The 15,434-nt window shown below is 34.6% G+C and overlaps 3 protein-coding genes and 1 non-coding gene across 5 annotated transcripts; 2 read left to right on the forward strand and 2 right to left on the reverse strand.

The window, feature by feature from the left end:
* The first annotated feature begins 688 nt into the window (after positions 1-688).
* Positions 689-3,240, forward strand: LOC111779698 (protein CRABS CLAW-like). Of its 2 annotated transcripts, none has more exons than XM_023659820.1 (7): positions 689-816; positions 1,445-1,576; positions 1,673-1,781; positions 2,633-2,681; positions 2,772-2,847; positions 2,924-2,992; positions 3,073-3,240. In XM_023659820.1, the coding sequence occupies exons 1-7, from the start codon at positions 721-723 to the stop codon at positions 3,076-3,078; spliced, it is 537 nt and encodes a 178-aa protein (XP_023515588.1). In that variant the 5' UTR covers positions 689-720; the 3' UTR covers positions 3,079-3,240. The 2 variants fall into 2 exon arrangements, with proteins under 2 accessions (XP_023515588.1, XP_023515593.1); XM_023659825.1 differs by having other exon boundaries at positions 2,924-2,980.
* Positions 3,241-5,641: 2,401 nt separating this feature from the next.
* LOC111805663 (protein BIG GRAIN 1-like E) lies at positions 5,642-6,551 on the reverse strand (the record flags this gene model as incomplete). Its single annotated transcript, XM_023690818.1, has 1 exon — positions 5,642-6,551. A coding segment is annotated over exon 1 (816 nt), but the record flags the coding sequence as incomplete, so codon positions are not given.
* Positions 6,552-11,581: 5,030 nt separating this feature from the next.
* Positions 11,582-11,655, reverse strand: TRNAI-AAU. The gene has a single exon. It is a non-coding gene; the product is annotated as a tRNA-Ile (tRNA).
* A 2,170-nt stretch (positions 11,656-13,825) lies between these two features.
* Positions 13,826-14,815, forward strand: LOC111790014. Its single transcript, XM_023670778.1, has one exon. It carries the CDS (start codon positions 14,271-14,273, stop codon positions 14,631-14,633), a length of 363 nt encoding a protein of 120 aa, XP_023526546.1. The 5' UTR covers positions 13,826-14,270; the 3' UTR covers positions 14,634-14,815.
* The last annotated feature ends 619 nt before the right edge of the window (positions 14,816-15,434 follow it).

Here is a 15,434-nt window from a genome sequence, read left to right on the forward strand (position 1 = left end):
CTCTTGTCCCAATTCTCTACAACGTAGTAGTCCATATCTTTAGTCACCACTAACAACCAGGTTATTTCCTCTAATAAGGTTAATCAAGTTGAAGAACCGAACACTCCTAACTCAACTCTTGTAAGTGACAATCAGTTACATCCTAATCTTAAATTCACGACCCAAAACATCCAAAACACCCATCATCCGAAAGCGACGATGTCAAATCAAAAGATTCTCAAAAAAGGGGTACAAAGTTGAGGTGACAATAGATTTAATGGGGCATTGTGTAAAAACGTTACAAAACAAAACCATGCAGAATGAAGTGGTTTGTAGTGGAAGAAGTTTGAAGGAATCTAGTGGGCAAAGCCAAAGGACGAAGAACAAAGAGCCAAAGGCAAAAGAGAAACACACATTGATACTTACATACCCTAGCCAAGGACATTGGCAAGTACAATTATACAAGCATAGAAAGGTGAAGATTTGAAGTGGAAGAATGGCATTATTACCATGTTTGGCAACCAGGAATGGACGTATCATTCATGGCAATGCCTTGTTTAAAAAACAACCTGCGTGCTTTTAGCCCTTTTCTTTATCAAGTTACCATTTTTAGCATTGCACCCACAAAAGCAGCCCTTCCTCAACAGACCCACTTCTCATCTCTTCATTATGCTAAAACCCTTGCCTTAGCTCAACCAAACCTTCCTTCCTTGCCCACAATTCTCCTTCTCTCAAACATTAATGAGCAGCTCCCAAGACAAATCTTCCATGGATTTGGTTCAACCAAATGACCATCTTTGTTATGTCAAATGCAACTTTTGCAACACTCTTCTCGCGGTAACCTTCTCTCGTCTATACTCAATTTTACGATCCACTTTGAGTATACGTGTTCATGGCTTTTCTTTTCATGCTCGTGTCTTTTATTTATATACCCATGATTTTTTCTTTAATTAGCTAACATAGGACTCTAACAATCCTCTCCGAGCCTCTATGACTGAAGATCCGTGGTAAAACCCTATTGGATTACCAATGTGTTCTAGAGAAAAAGGGTTGTCTGGATAGTGCTAGACGGATAGATAACTCAATCGTAGTTTGCTCGAGGAGAGGATTGTTGGAGTCCATTAACGTGAGGACTTTTGGAGTATACGTGTTCATGGCTTTCCTTTTCATGATCGTGTCTTTTATTTATATACCCACGATTTTTCTTTTAATTAGCTAACATAGGACTCTAACAATCCTCTCCGAGCCTCTATGACTGAAGATCCGTGGTAAAACCCTATTGGATTACCAATATGTTCTAGAGAAAAGGGGTTGTCTAGATAGTGCTAGACGGATAGATAACTCAATTGTAGTCTGCTCGAGGAGAGGATTGTTGGAGTCCTTTTAACGTGAGGACTTTTGAAGAAACCAAAAGGAAAACCACGAACTAAGGCTAAATATGGTTGGATTTTGTTGGGTTTGGAAGGTTGGGATACCATGCAGACGTTTGTTGGAGACAGTGACAGTGAAATGTGGTAATTGTAGTAATCTGTCGTTTTTGAGCACAAGACCACCTTTACAAGGCCAATGCATTGATCATCATCCTCTCACTTTTCAGGTGACCTCCACAAATAGTTAAAGATTGATATTGATATTGAGTTATAAGAATTTTTCCAATGATCAAACTAATTGATATTCATCTTGTTGCAATCAGCCTCAGGTTGGCTTCTCTAATGATACTCAAAAGGGTGCATCGATATCGTCTACATCGTCGTCGTCTTCAATGCCAAATGAACCTCCCTCTCCAAATTTTGTTGTCAAACGTATGTTTTACTGTTCTATTACTAATTCAAGTTGTTCTTAATATAATCCATCCAAGATTAAATTTATTTTTCCTACATGAAAATACAAAATCAAATCATTATCAAACGATTTTCATTTTTTATCTTTAAATATTAGGGTTAATTTTTTCACAATTTCTTCACATGGGTATTCATGAATCTTAAAGAAAATATTTGAGTTTATTGTTAAATTCCAAGAAAAAAAAATTAAATAGACTAGAATAAAAAAAAAATACATTTCAATTTTATACTTATTTCAAAAGTATTCCTAAACTTTCAAAATTTTCAATAACAGACTTAAACTTTCAACAAAAAGTTTAAAAATACTCGTATTCAGTTAATATTCGGTTAGAAAATACCTTTTAACATTTAAAAATTGTTTAAAAAATACTCCTTTAACTTATAAACGTGTTTCAAAAACACCCTCGAATTTTCAAAAAATCAACTAATTATCTTTAAACATTTTTTAAAAAAAACTTCAAAAACATCTTTAAATTTTTAAAAAATTCAAAAATACATTTAAGGTAAATACAACATTTAAAAAATACTCATAAACTATCCAAAAGAACCTTAAAACGTTTATGGATAATCTAAGAGATGTCGATAGACGATTTTCATTAATATATTAGCACAAAGAATATTTCAAATTTTTTATAATAAATATAAAAATTAATGTTTTTTTTTATTATTTAAACATATCAAACTTATTTTTTTAGACTTTTTTAAAAGTTTAAGGATATTATTGAAAAGTTTAACGGCATTGAAGTATAAAGTTTAGAAGTATTTAAAAAATCGTGTTTTTATTTATTTATTTATTATTATTTTTTTTTCAGCTCCGGAGAAGAAACACAGACTCCCATCAGCTTACAATTGTTTCATGAAGTAAGAAGAGTTAATTGATTAAGCAGAAAAGGAATTAAAAATAAAAATAAAATTGTTAGCAGTCTTCTTGACAATATATTGTTGTGTTAGGGAGGAGATTCAACGCATCAAAGCTGCCAACCCAGAAATCCCACATCGAGAAGCATTCAGTGCCGCAGCAAAAAACGTAATTTAATTATTATTTTTTTTTTTATCATTTATTTTCTTAATTCCTTCGAAATAAATTAACGTTGTCACAACAGTGGGCAAGGTACATTCCAAATTCCGCAGCTGGGTCGGTTTCTGGGACTCCCAACGACGTAAGAAAAAGGGTATTATTGTATTTTTACATAAATAAAGCAACTATTTTTGTAGTTCATATTTAAGGTTCTTAGGGTTTTCAAACTTGCAGGAATGATACGGTTTAGAGCACTGGAAGAATCGGACATATCAAATGGCTGTCTGCTCTAGGGTTTGATCATCTTAAGATTCGCCATCTCTGTGTCTCCATGTCTTTATTTATTTATTTTTCTCGCATTTCATGTTTTTCTTTATGCTACTTTTCATTTTCTGTTGCCTGTGGATTAAAACCTATATTATTTTCTAATATAAGGTAATTTATATATATATATATATATATGAGAATGTTAAAATGTTACTATTATTGATAAAAAAAATTTTAATAATATTATATTGATACGTGAACTTTTACTATATTATATCAAACAATTATGAATTGTGGATAAATAAAACATTTTTAAAAAAAATTTAAAAAGAATGTTGAGTTAAATTAAGTTGTAAAAATTTTTGGGTTAGATTGAGATACTAATCCAACCCACCCAAACTTTTGAATTGGCACAAAAGATTCTTCAATCCAATTCAACTCGGATTTTTTTTACTGTAAATTTTTTTTAACATTAAAAGGCGAATTTCAATGTTAATTTTAATTATCTAATAAAATTCTCAATCTATCATTAAAAAATATTATCGTGCATTCATTTAATTATAAAAGATATATATGATATAAAATTAATAAAATTTAAGAGGAAATAATATTAAAACTTTTTTTGGGTTGAAATTTATGTACTTTAGTAAAATTATCCCATAATTAATTTTTGCATTCGTCATCTTTTTTAAATAAAGTTTTATTTAATTAGAATTATCGAGTTTATAAAGATTCTTACACCATTTTCTATTAAAATTAGTGAAAATCAAACTGATATTAAAACTTAAACACTTATTTTAAGTTTGTATCCAATTTAATGAAATTAAAAGCGAGTCAAAATTTATTTATTTTTTAATCCTCGATTTGTCTAATAATTAGTTTTTTTTTTTTTTTTTTTTTTTTTTTTTTTTTTTTTTTTTTTTTNAATAAAAGCGCTTTCAGGCTCCGACCATTATCACGCATGATTGTACCGTTGGGCTTTACATGAAGCCCAATAGTGTGTGAACAGCTAGATATTATAAATAAATAAATAAAATACAGAGAAAATACCAAAATAAATGGTAAAACAAAACATGGTTAATTAAAAAAGAACTCACGAAATGATTGGAGTGCCAAAAAGTGATAAACGACAATAAAAATGATGTCAACCGAAAAGATAGATATAAAATAAATTTAAGCTTCATCGAACATTTAATTACTTTAGATTTATGTCACTTCAATGTTGCAATAGTCGTAAGGTTAGGGAAGTGTCACAATCTTATAATTAGGAACTAATATATAGTTTTGAATGTAAATAAGGGTTTTAAGATAAAGTTTGGGAATGAAGAAGGGTTGGACCCTCCACCCACTAAAAGCATATAATATATACAAAGAGCTGGGGGCATCATTGGTATGTAGCATTATTATTTGTTTCTAAAGGCTATGATCAATTGGATAGAATTTATCTCCAAACTTAATTATGTAACCTTTGAAATCTCCCTCCACATCTCTCAAATTCCATTTGTCAACCAGACAATTCTTGTGTTTGTTTGCATATCTCTGTTTCCTCTTCCTCATAAAACGACACCGTTTCTCCACCCCAAACTTATCAATTCCCAATTTCTTTCTTCACCTAATAATTCATGATCATGAGTGTGTTGGAACTTGAATTTTAATGAATTTTTAACTTTTAATCTTAGTTTCTAATCTAATATTTTAAATTTTAATAAGGACCGATTAGCTTAACTAATTAAGATATATGTCTCCAAAGTTTTTTCTTTTCAGAGTTCATTTCGAGCTTTGTGTCAAAGTTTATCCAAACTTGAACCCATTAAAGATTTAGAGGATTAGAGACCTGAAGTTCGTTACCTTTTGGAGTTCATCTCCACGTTTTGAGAGAAGTTTGTCTAAACTTTGACTTAAGAAAGCGTGGGAGGGCAAGAAATCACAAGCTCTTTCCCTTCAAAGATCTTCTCGATTGACCGAAAAGTTATAGATTCAAATTTACACGAACTACTACATATACATACCCATGAAATTAGATTTTTTTTTTTTTTTTTTTTTTTTTTTTTTTTTTNAGAAAAAAAAAACACAACTAAACCCTAAATGATAATTTGGAGGTTTGCTGTTTCAAAAACATAAACAGTGTCGGAAATTTTATATGGTCAAATCAAAATTTTATATTTGTGAAATTTGGTTCTCTTGAACAACCAAAAGACAAGGTTCCTAATCCATGCCATGCATCTCACACATGCTTAACCTTGCTTGATTAGCCACCACTAATTTCATTAATTAATCCAAAACCTTAGGATCAAATCATTAAATATCATTAATGAATGTGCCCCAAAAGTTAAAATAATAATAATAATAATAAATGGCTATGATGTGTTCTTGTTTGGTGACAATCTAGTGACAAAATCATTAAACATGGCAATGGAAATCTAATTAGCATGCTGGACATTAAAGAAAAAGAAGGGGACAAACTTTCCAATCAAAAAAAAAAAAAAAAAAAAAAAAAAAAAAAAAAAAAAAAAAAAAAAAAAAAAAAAAAAAAAANCATAGATGGATAAGATTGGATGAAATCTGGTCTGTTAATGGTCTGAATGTTTGTGGATTCGTAGACTGGCAGGCCGCAATCTGAATCACAGATCCTTAGCTCAAAAAGATCAGAGCTTGAATCACTTTCAGCTCCTTCATCGACGCCGTTCATTTTTCTGATGTCGTATTGATTTTGTTTATGATATCCACTTCCGAGATTCTTGGAGGATGTTCGTTTTTGATCCAAAAGGCTTCTGATTTCCTTGTAGTTTTTGTTGGGTGTTTGTACAGTACAATTGGGAGCTGGTGGAGTTCTGAATCCAGAAATGTTGGAAGATGAATAAATTGAGGATGATTTTGAATCAATCAACGTACTTAAGCTGCTTCTTCTCTTTCTTGCCCCATTTTCGTGGAGATCTTCGGATTTTATGAGGTTTTTGGGTTTTTTTTTCTTTTTCGAAGCTGATTGGTTGAAGAGGGAATTGAGGAAATTGGCGAGGCGGCCGCCGGGGGAGCTGGGTTGTTGCCGGTGTTTTTTTTGGTCTTTGGTTGTTTGTTTTTCCGGCTGCGGGAGAGGGACTATGTTGGTTCTTATCGGTAAGTCGAGGCTCATTCTGCCGCCTCTCCAGCCGCCGTCATCCTCTCTGAAGATCTTCTGAGAAAATAAGGAAGTGTCGTAGCTGGCGGCGGCGGCGGCGTTGTAATGGAGCTCATTGTAGCCGGAGAAGTAGCGGGCGGCTTCGAAGACGTCGAGCTCGCCGGAATCTTTCCGCCGGTGAAGTGATTTGTTGAAGATCTTATTTGGCTTGCAGGAGAGTTGGCTGGTAACGGACATGATCGGAGAGGAAATTTGGCGGAGAGGTTTGTTGTGGAAGAGGCAGAAGACGAAAGAGGGGAATATATATGGAAAAAAAGTGAGGTTTTTAGAGCGTATTAGCTAAGAAAGAAAAAAATATACAATGTACGCAATGATTATATATATATATATATATATATATATAATATGTCTTGTAAGTAAAGCTAAACTTTGAACCAATAATAAATTTATACTTTTTCTTTTTTTTGATTATGATGTATATAAAGTTTCATTTTTTTTTAATTTTCATGAATTTTTTAAATACAAACGTAATAAAAACATAATCGAAGAAGTTTAGAAATAGAAATGCTACTAATCTATGACCTAAATGCGAAAAACTAACTGATATGACTTTATTCCATGGCCTTTTCAGTTGGTGTTACAGGTTGTTGGGTCGAGGACGAAGCCCAATCTCACGTAGATCTCGACCCATTCTTTGCCTTTGACCCACCAAACCCACTTGCAGCGCTCGTGCCCCCTCCGATTGAGCCTCTTCACGTACACAGCTCAATTCATGTCGAGGCCCACATTCGGCTCACACATTGTTCAATTGCGCTAACACCTTCTCACTTGGCTCCACTTAGCTTTCGACTTGGCTCATAAGTTCAGCTTGATTTTCAAAATTTTGTCCCTCTTATCATTTTGAATCGTTACGAAGCCATTTTGCCAACTTTATATAAATTGAGCTACATTGATCATATTAGAAGAATTAGGTGAAGTTAGTTTCTAGAATATCTATTAAGTTTGATGCCATGAAATGTTATAGGTAGAATCAGACCCTGACAATCTGGATTAGGTTATGACCAAAGGAAGTTAGTAAGCTCAAGCCAACACTATAACTGGACTTGTCGAAAAACCTTCGAACTAAGTTGGAGTAGTTGAATGAAAGCATAAATATCACTAAATTGTGGCTTTATTATGTGATAATATTTGATGTTACGATGTTCTAGTGTATTTTCATGATACATGTACTTCTTGATTATCATATTTTACACATTACTATTATTACGTTTATGTCCTATGAAAAAGTACGATGTACCATCACCATGTATAATAAACATGTATGAAATACTATTAACATTTAAACACATGTTATTGAGAATTCATGTCATAAAAAATATGAAAGTAATATGTGCATCATTCCACAATACCATGATTTTAACATGTGGGCCCTCATGCATATTGTATATCAGGAGCATGGATAACTTTTTTCTACGAATGCATACACTACGATATCATGCACGCTCCTTTATTTTCATTGATTTTGGGTAGCGTAAGCATACTCTACACCATAATCAAACCTAGGTGGTACATAAACGAGCCTATCTAATGAGATCATACATGTGTGTGAATTGTATGTAGAGAAATACTATGTATGAACCATTATTATGTTTAAAGTGAATGGCGAGGTGACTGTTACAATAATTAAAATGATGGATGTGTCTTTTTGGAAGAGACCCACTTGACAATAATCTTTGATTTGGCAATACAGAAAAGAGTGCCCACCAGAAAAAAACAAAACTTTTCTTTCTCTCTCTCTTTTCTTTACAAAAAGGCTTAAAATTCATATTAGGTTGTGTTCGATCTCATATCGGTTGAAGAAAAAAACGAAATATTCCTTATAAGAACGTGATAATTTTTTCTTAAAAGACATGTTTTAAAATTATAAAGCTGACGGCAATAAGCTAAAAGCAGACAATATTTATCAGCAGTGAACTTGAGCGATTACAAATGGCATCAGAGCCAGACATCGGACTGTGTGTCAACGAAGATACTGGGCCCTCAAAGGGGTGAATTGTGAGATCTGACATCGGTTGGAGAGTGAAACAAAACACTCCTTGTAAGCGTGTAAAAACCTTTCCCTAAATAGTCACGTCTTAAACTTGTGAGACTAACGATCATACATAACCGACTAAAATAGACCATATTTGTTAGCCTTAAACTTAAGCCGCTACAAATCAATCTTAGACTCCTTACAAGGGGTTGTTAATTTCAGCAAGCCACATCATTATGCTGAAGAAAATAAGGTCAACAACATATTGATCTATGTTTTAATGTGCTTGGAAGCCACTCCTTTTAGAGAGAGAATAATGGTTTAAGATTGACCCATTAACATCCTGGCCCTTCGGAGGTGGGATGGTAAACCATCTACATCTCCCTCTACAAATAGTGATAAAATTCGAACGGTAAGGACATATTACGCTCGAAACTTTCAACAACGAGATGATAAGAACAACTAACCTCTGCAATGATATGATATTGTCCACTTTGAGCATAAGCTCTCGACTTTGTACCTATGATATTTTCCTTAATTAACCACTTTTACTTATATACTCATAATCCTTAATTAGCTATTATAGGAATAGAAACGAGGAAAATGGTAGAAAATTGGTGTTGATAAAGGATAAGGAAGCATTGGTCCACACTCAGAAAGGTAGCAATCGAGGAGTTAAAATGATTCGGAGTAATTGACGATGAAGCATGAGAAAGAGAATTATTTTTTAAGGTTCCCCATCAAATGAAAGCTACTGTTCATAAGAACAAATGTTCCAAAGCAATCAGCTAAAGGGGAAAAGGAACGGTTCGGGAGTGAATACGATGAAATGAGGTTTTCTATAATTTTCATAAAAGATTTAAAAAGTCGATGTTAATGTAAATGTCGAGATTTCAATTTTACAATATGTAGATAGAAATATCGTTAAAATGTCAATGTCGAAATGAATTTAAAAAAAAAAAAAAAAAACGATGAAAATATTAACATACCAACAAAAATTTAATATCACCATATTAGTTTATTTATCATTTCAACTCGTTTTAAGTCTGGTGATGAAAACAAGACTAACTCTTTTATCCTCGATTGATTTGAGAGGACATCTTTGTCCACCTACAAGAGTCGTTAGCTTTTTATTCTTTTGATTAGAGTAGGGATCTCGAAAGAGCAAAGCACGATAACTATCATAGTTGACAAGATTGAAACTGATTTCACAACTATTTAGTCTTTTGATTACAGTATGGGTCTCGGGAAAGCTCTGAGAATCCTACATTGGTTGGGGAGGAGAACGAAACACAATTTCGTGGAAACCTTTCGCTAACAAACGCATTTTAAAGACTTGAGGGAAGCTCAAAAGAGAAAGTCGAACAGTGTCGGCTAGTAGTGGGCTTAGGTTGTTACAAAAGCAAAACATGTTCTAGAAAAAATTTCGAATTGGGAGGGTGATCCTCCCGATAAACTAACCATACCCAAATCCACAACCTAGAAAGGACGGATCGAAGACTACACATCGATCGTTATTGGAGTCATCATTTCCCGTTATTTGGAGAGGAAAATAATTGAAATTGGCAGTAGAAAGCAAAGAAGGACGGAGAAAGTGAGAGTTGAATTTGGAAGGTGGCTGTGTGGGGTTGTTTCAATGTGATTTGTAGCAATCGATGGGGCCATAAACTTGTCGTCATGAAAGAAAGAAATGAACACGACACATTGTTTGTTTGGTATTCGATATTGGGCAACTGTTTGATTTCATATAACTGGCATTGGGCCTTCATAAACAATTCAACCCCACTTCCCAACACAATTTTGATATCAAAATCTTATTGCTTCAACCTTAAGTGCTCACTATACACTTTTATTCATCCAGCTTCAACAACTGAAGATGTTTTGAGGGTTGTTTTGAGGTGGCTTGTTACGTATCGTCGATCTGCTTTGGCCCATTACGTATCGTCGTGATCAGCTTCATGGTTTTAAAATGTATCTATCAAGAACATGTTTCTAATCTTATAAGAAATGTTTTGTTCCCCTCTCCAACCGATATGGGATCTCACAATCCACCCTCTTTAGAGGTCCAATGTTTTTGCTGGTATACTACTCGTTAGGAATCATGACTCTCCACAATGGTATGATATTGTCCACTTTGAGCATAAGCTCTCATGACTTTGCTTTAGGCTTCCCCAAGAGGTCTCATGCCAATAGACATAGTATTCCTCGTTTATAAACCCATGATCTTCCACTAAATTAGCCAATGTGTGGGAGTCACTCTCAATAATCCTCAACATACTACTCAATGTACTCAATGTCTAGCTCTGATATCATTTGTAATAGCTCAAGCCCATCGTTAGAAGATATTGTCCGATTTGACTTGTTACGTATCGTTGTTAGTCTCACGGTTTTAAAATGCATCCACTAAGGAGAGACTTCTACACCCTTATAAGAAATGTTTCGTTCTTATCTCCAACCGATATGAGATCTCACAATCCACGTCCTTTGAGGGTCGAATGTCCTCACTGACACACTATCTGGTGACTAGCTTTGATATCATTTGTAATAGCACAAGCTCACCCTTAGTAATATATTGTCCGTTTTAGCTTATTACGTGTCGTTGTCAGCTTCACGATTTTAAAACGCATCCACTAGAGGGAGGTTTTCAAACCTGTATGAGAAATTGTTCATTCTCCTCTTCAACCAACGTGAGATCTCACCTTAAGATCAAAAGTATGTATTTAATTTGTGGCATCTCGACCCATCTCGACCCATCTCGACCCGAGTGGAGAATCTCTGTTTAAATGGAGAACAGAGAGAAATATGGTGTGACGATGGAGTGATGAAATAGAAAAAAAATAAATCACAGTTTGAATGATTTGATTTTCACTCAAAATTACATCAATTCATCCACCAGTAATATATATATATATATTTTTTTTTTGTCTCTTTGGTTCATGCACATTCTTTTGTAATGATATGCACTATTTTTAAAATTAGATAGAAGAACGAAGAGAAATAACAATAAAAAGGTCAGAGTAAATTGGTTCTCGATGGAATAGTGTGTTTCAATAGCTTTATAGTTTTACGATAATGTAGGTTACACTATTTATATTGTTCGGGTTTTGTAATAATTCATTAATGGGATGAGTAATTTTTATTAGTTTAAACTATTAATGTTAATCATTGAATTTTCTTTTCTATTATGTCAGGAAAAAATAATTTCAAGATAATAATTGCGTTCAAGTTATATGGACCTTGAAACCGATGTCGCTTTGGGCCTGGTGTTGGCCCAGTCCGAAAATAAACTTGCTTTATTATATTATAATGAGCAAAAACGTGAAAAAGTATGGCCCATGCAGGTTTCGAACCTGCGACCTTCGCGTTATTAGCACGACGCTCTAACCAACTGAGCTAATAGGCCTGTTGGTGTTCATTTCATATTTAATAATAAATATTTGTCATAAAATTAATGGAATATTTTCTTTTTGGTTAAAATTTATGAATATTTAGATGTTTATTCAATAACAAAGTTTCTGTATTAATTGGTAAATTTTTCATCTGCTTATTTGAAAAAAAAAAAAGTGAATTTATAATATTTTTAGACTAAAATTAGTGAGTCAAATTAACGTTAAAAGTTCCAATATTTAATGAAATTTAAAGTTTTAGAGTATAAAATTATATAAAATCAATTTGAATGGTAAAAATGAAAGGATAAATTATAAATTTAGACGGTAAACTTTTATATTTTTGTTAATTAGATTAATAGGTTTTGAAGTTAAAAATATTAAATAAATCTCCAGATTTTTTTATTTTAATAAATATCCAACCTACTTAGCATGTTTTATTACGAGGTTGAATTAAAGAAAATCAGATGGGTTGTGTGATTAGATGAGGGTGAGAAACTGTGTGGGCCGTGGCCCAAGAACAGAGATCCAATGGTGTGGGCCGAGGCCCAAGAATAGAGATAGAATGGCAGGCTTTGGCCCAAGAACAGAGATCCAATGTCAGTGGGCCGTGACCCAAGAATAGAGATCCAATGGAAGTGGGCCGTGGCCCAAGAATAGAGATAGAACGGCAGGCTTTGGCCCAAGAACTGAAATCCAATGGTAGTGGGCCGTGGCCCAAGAATAGCGATAGAATGGCAGGCTTCGGCCCAACACATGAATTGAGTTCTTTATCCACTTCAATTATGAGAATTAGGATCATGATTGCAACTTTTTATGTGTTTGGAGAATAATGCAAAAGACCAATCATTCAGTTTGTCCCCTAATATTTATTTCATCCATCTCTCCCTTTGCTTTTTCCTTTTCTGTCACTGTTCCATGAATATTCCCCTTTTTTTTTTCTTTATTATTATTATTATTATTATGATTATTATTATTATTATGCTTCTCGAATCCTTTTAAGCTCTAAACTCGACCCTAAAATTGAACTCCCGACAAGCCATGTAACCCTCTCTCTCTCTTTAAAATTAAAATTAGAGATATTCATTTAACCGATAAGCCTAGACTTTGTAGGAATTTACCATGAACAAAATGAGAAATCCTTGATTACATAGAGAATGTAGAAGAAGTGAGAAGAGAGTTTTTTTCGTGAATTAAACAAGATTGCGGATAGAGATTTATATTCTTCATCCCAGCTCCGCTCACTTTATATATCAAAACTAGCTTACCGTATATATTTATATAAATATATATAAATATATGTGTGGAATAGTATATTATAATATTGAAATTTGAATTATTATAAATGAGGTGGAACATTATATTATATTTTTAATCTTTAACAGAAATTATATTAAACTTCCAAATCCCTCACCAAAATTTATATGAGGGATGAGGATTAAAATATGAGGCGTGGATGAGAACAATGAAGCTTTCCTCGTGTGCATTGTGTCACAATTGAACTCTTGCGACAGCGAGACATCGATTATGTGGTACTTGTTCCAACTCAATGAACAAGTCAATCGTGAGAAATTCGAATTTTGCGGACAACGTCGGTGTATACTCGAGCCTCAAGTCACGTTTGCGAAAAAATACGTTGAAAACAATTTTATAAGTTAAAAACGATTAGGCAACAACAATACTTTCGTAGTATATAATCCAAGTAGGAAAAAGTGACAATTTTGTCATATATCCTATAATATATTTTGGAGGCATTTTAACCTCGCGGGTGTAGGTATGATTTTGGTAAACAATCGTACATCTCATATTAACACAATAATAGTTAAGGTCGTCTATCTAACATGAAAACAAGTAAAAAGGGTTCGAAACGGGCATGTGGCCATGAACAACATGTCCTTGACAAGTATGATCAGGACATCCATCATGCGGCTACAGATAACACGTCTTGGACAAGCATGACTGTGACACACCGCACACCATGGACATCTCTATCTGAAACGGTGCAATGGTAAGCTATAATGAAAAATGTCCAAACAAAAGAAAAAACCTGATCTTTATATGGTAATTAAGGTTTCAATCAAATCCAACTTAATGACTTGCTTTTGAATTACGCTAAAGGAAAAAGTATTGACCAAAAAGAAAAGGGGTAGGGATGAAGTTGTGAATTAAAAGCTTCTAATAATTTAATTCCCACTCTGCTCTCTTCCCCCATCTTTTCTAAAATCTCCTCAGAAATTACATTCTTTTTCATTTGTTCTTCGCAGTTTTGCAGACAGGGGAGCGCATTCAAGTGTCAAACTCTCAGATCATAAGAAAACAGCTGGCCTTTGGCGAAGAGTATCAATTGATGAAGATGATGGGCCAACACTGTTTCATGAGGAGCACGTTCAGCAATAAGCCCCCACACACCCAAAAGGAATTAAAGAAGAAAAAAAGGAAACCAAACCAACTGAAATCATTACAAAGTAAACAAGGAAAGATAAAAGAAACTAAACTATGTGATTCACAATCACAATGTCTCTTTACCGACACAAAGAACTCTGTTCAATCTCAGTCAAATTCTAACGAAAACTCCCAACCCTTTCGTTTTTCTTCTGTTTTTCCTTGTTTTGAAGGAAACCCATCTCCAGAAATGGGGAAAACTGGAACCAAGTTGCCAAGTTTCTGCCTGAACCGGATCCGGCCTCACGTTCGAGTGCCTATTCAGTCCAAATTGGACTCTGTTTCTGTGAAAACCGGACCGAAGAAGGCTGATGATTGTGTAGAGGGTGGTGAGGTTGGAGCTAAGCCAGGGCTGGGAAATGGAAGGAAGATCATGATTGTGGTTGATTCCACCATTGAAGCTGAAGGAGCTCTAGGCGGTGGCGGTGGGGCAGTGGAGTATTGCATACAGAATGCAAGCTGTATGGCGATTGCAGTGAGAAGGAAGAGCAAGAAATTGGGTGGGTATTTGATCACGACAAAGCGACAAAAGGATTTCTGGCTTTTGGCTTAATTAATTAGAAACCAAAAATTGGTCTGAGTTGTGGTTTTGAACATTGAAGGGTGTGGGTTGTATATAATTGGCGGTGATGATTTGGGAATCCTATCTATTAATTGGTACAGCTTGAGTGTCCAAGAGTTTGGTCTAATTTCTAATTTCTTTAATGGATTGATTTGGCTTCCTTCTTTTTTCCACTCTTCTTCCTCTCTCCCTCCCTTTAAAACACTGGCTTCATACTGTTGAGAAGCTTAAATGGGATGATATTCTATGAGCTACATATGCCTGCTGGGTCGGGTAGATCACCGTTTTGATTGGTTGGTTAGCCAGTCGGTGAGTAATTACCTATCTGTGTGCATTACTCGGTGCGTTGCAATGTAGAAAAGCACGAACCTTTCAACCAAAAACATATTTGACCCAAATCTCTTCCACACTTCCTTGAAACTCTTGCTTTTCACAATTTTCTCCATCTGCTCCTCATGTCTTCCCCTCAGAAACCCAGCTCTTTCTTTCTCCCATCTCACCCTCTCCACAATGGCCATACTCAGCCCCACCTCCGACGGACCAAACTCCGGCAGCCACCACCCTCTCCGCCGCCAGCCCTCCAACTAGAACTGCCAGACTCCGAACGCATCCACTGCCACGCCATTATTGTTCCCAACAGTACTCATCTCCTTCCCAAAATGAAGATGAAAGGGCAATACCATTTTCCCACAACCACTGGGTCGGAGTTGATCTCCGGGAGTCAGGCTCGTAGTGTGTCAAGGCTTGAGCTTGAGAAATCTGGAGGAGTCCACCGGGAAACATGGACTTGGA

Source organism: Cucurbita pepo, chromosome LG01 (genome assembly GCF_002806865.2).
Source record: "Cucurbita pepo subsp. pepo cultivar mu-cu-16 chromosome LG01, ASM280686v2, whole genome shotgun sequence".
Classification (NCBI taxonomy): domain Eukaryota; kingdom Viridiplantae; phylum Streptophyta; class Magnoliopsida; order Cucurbitales; family Cucurbitaceae; genus Cucurbita; species Cucurbita pepo.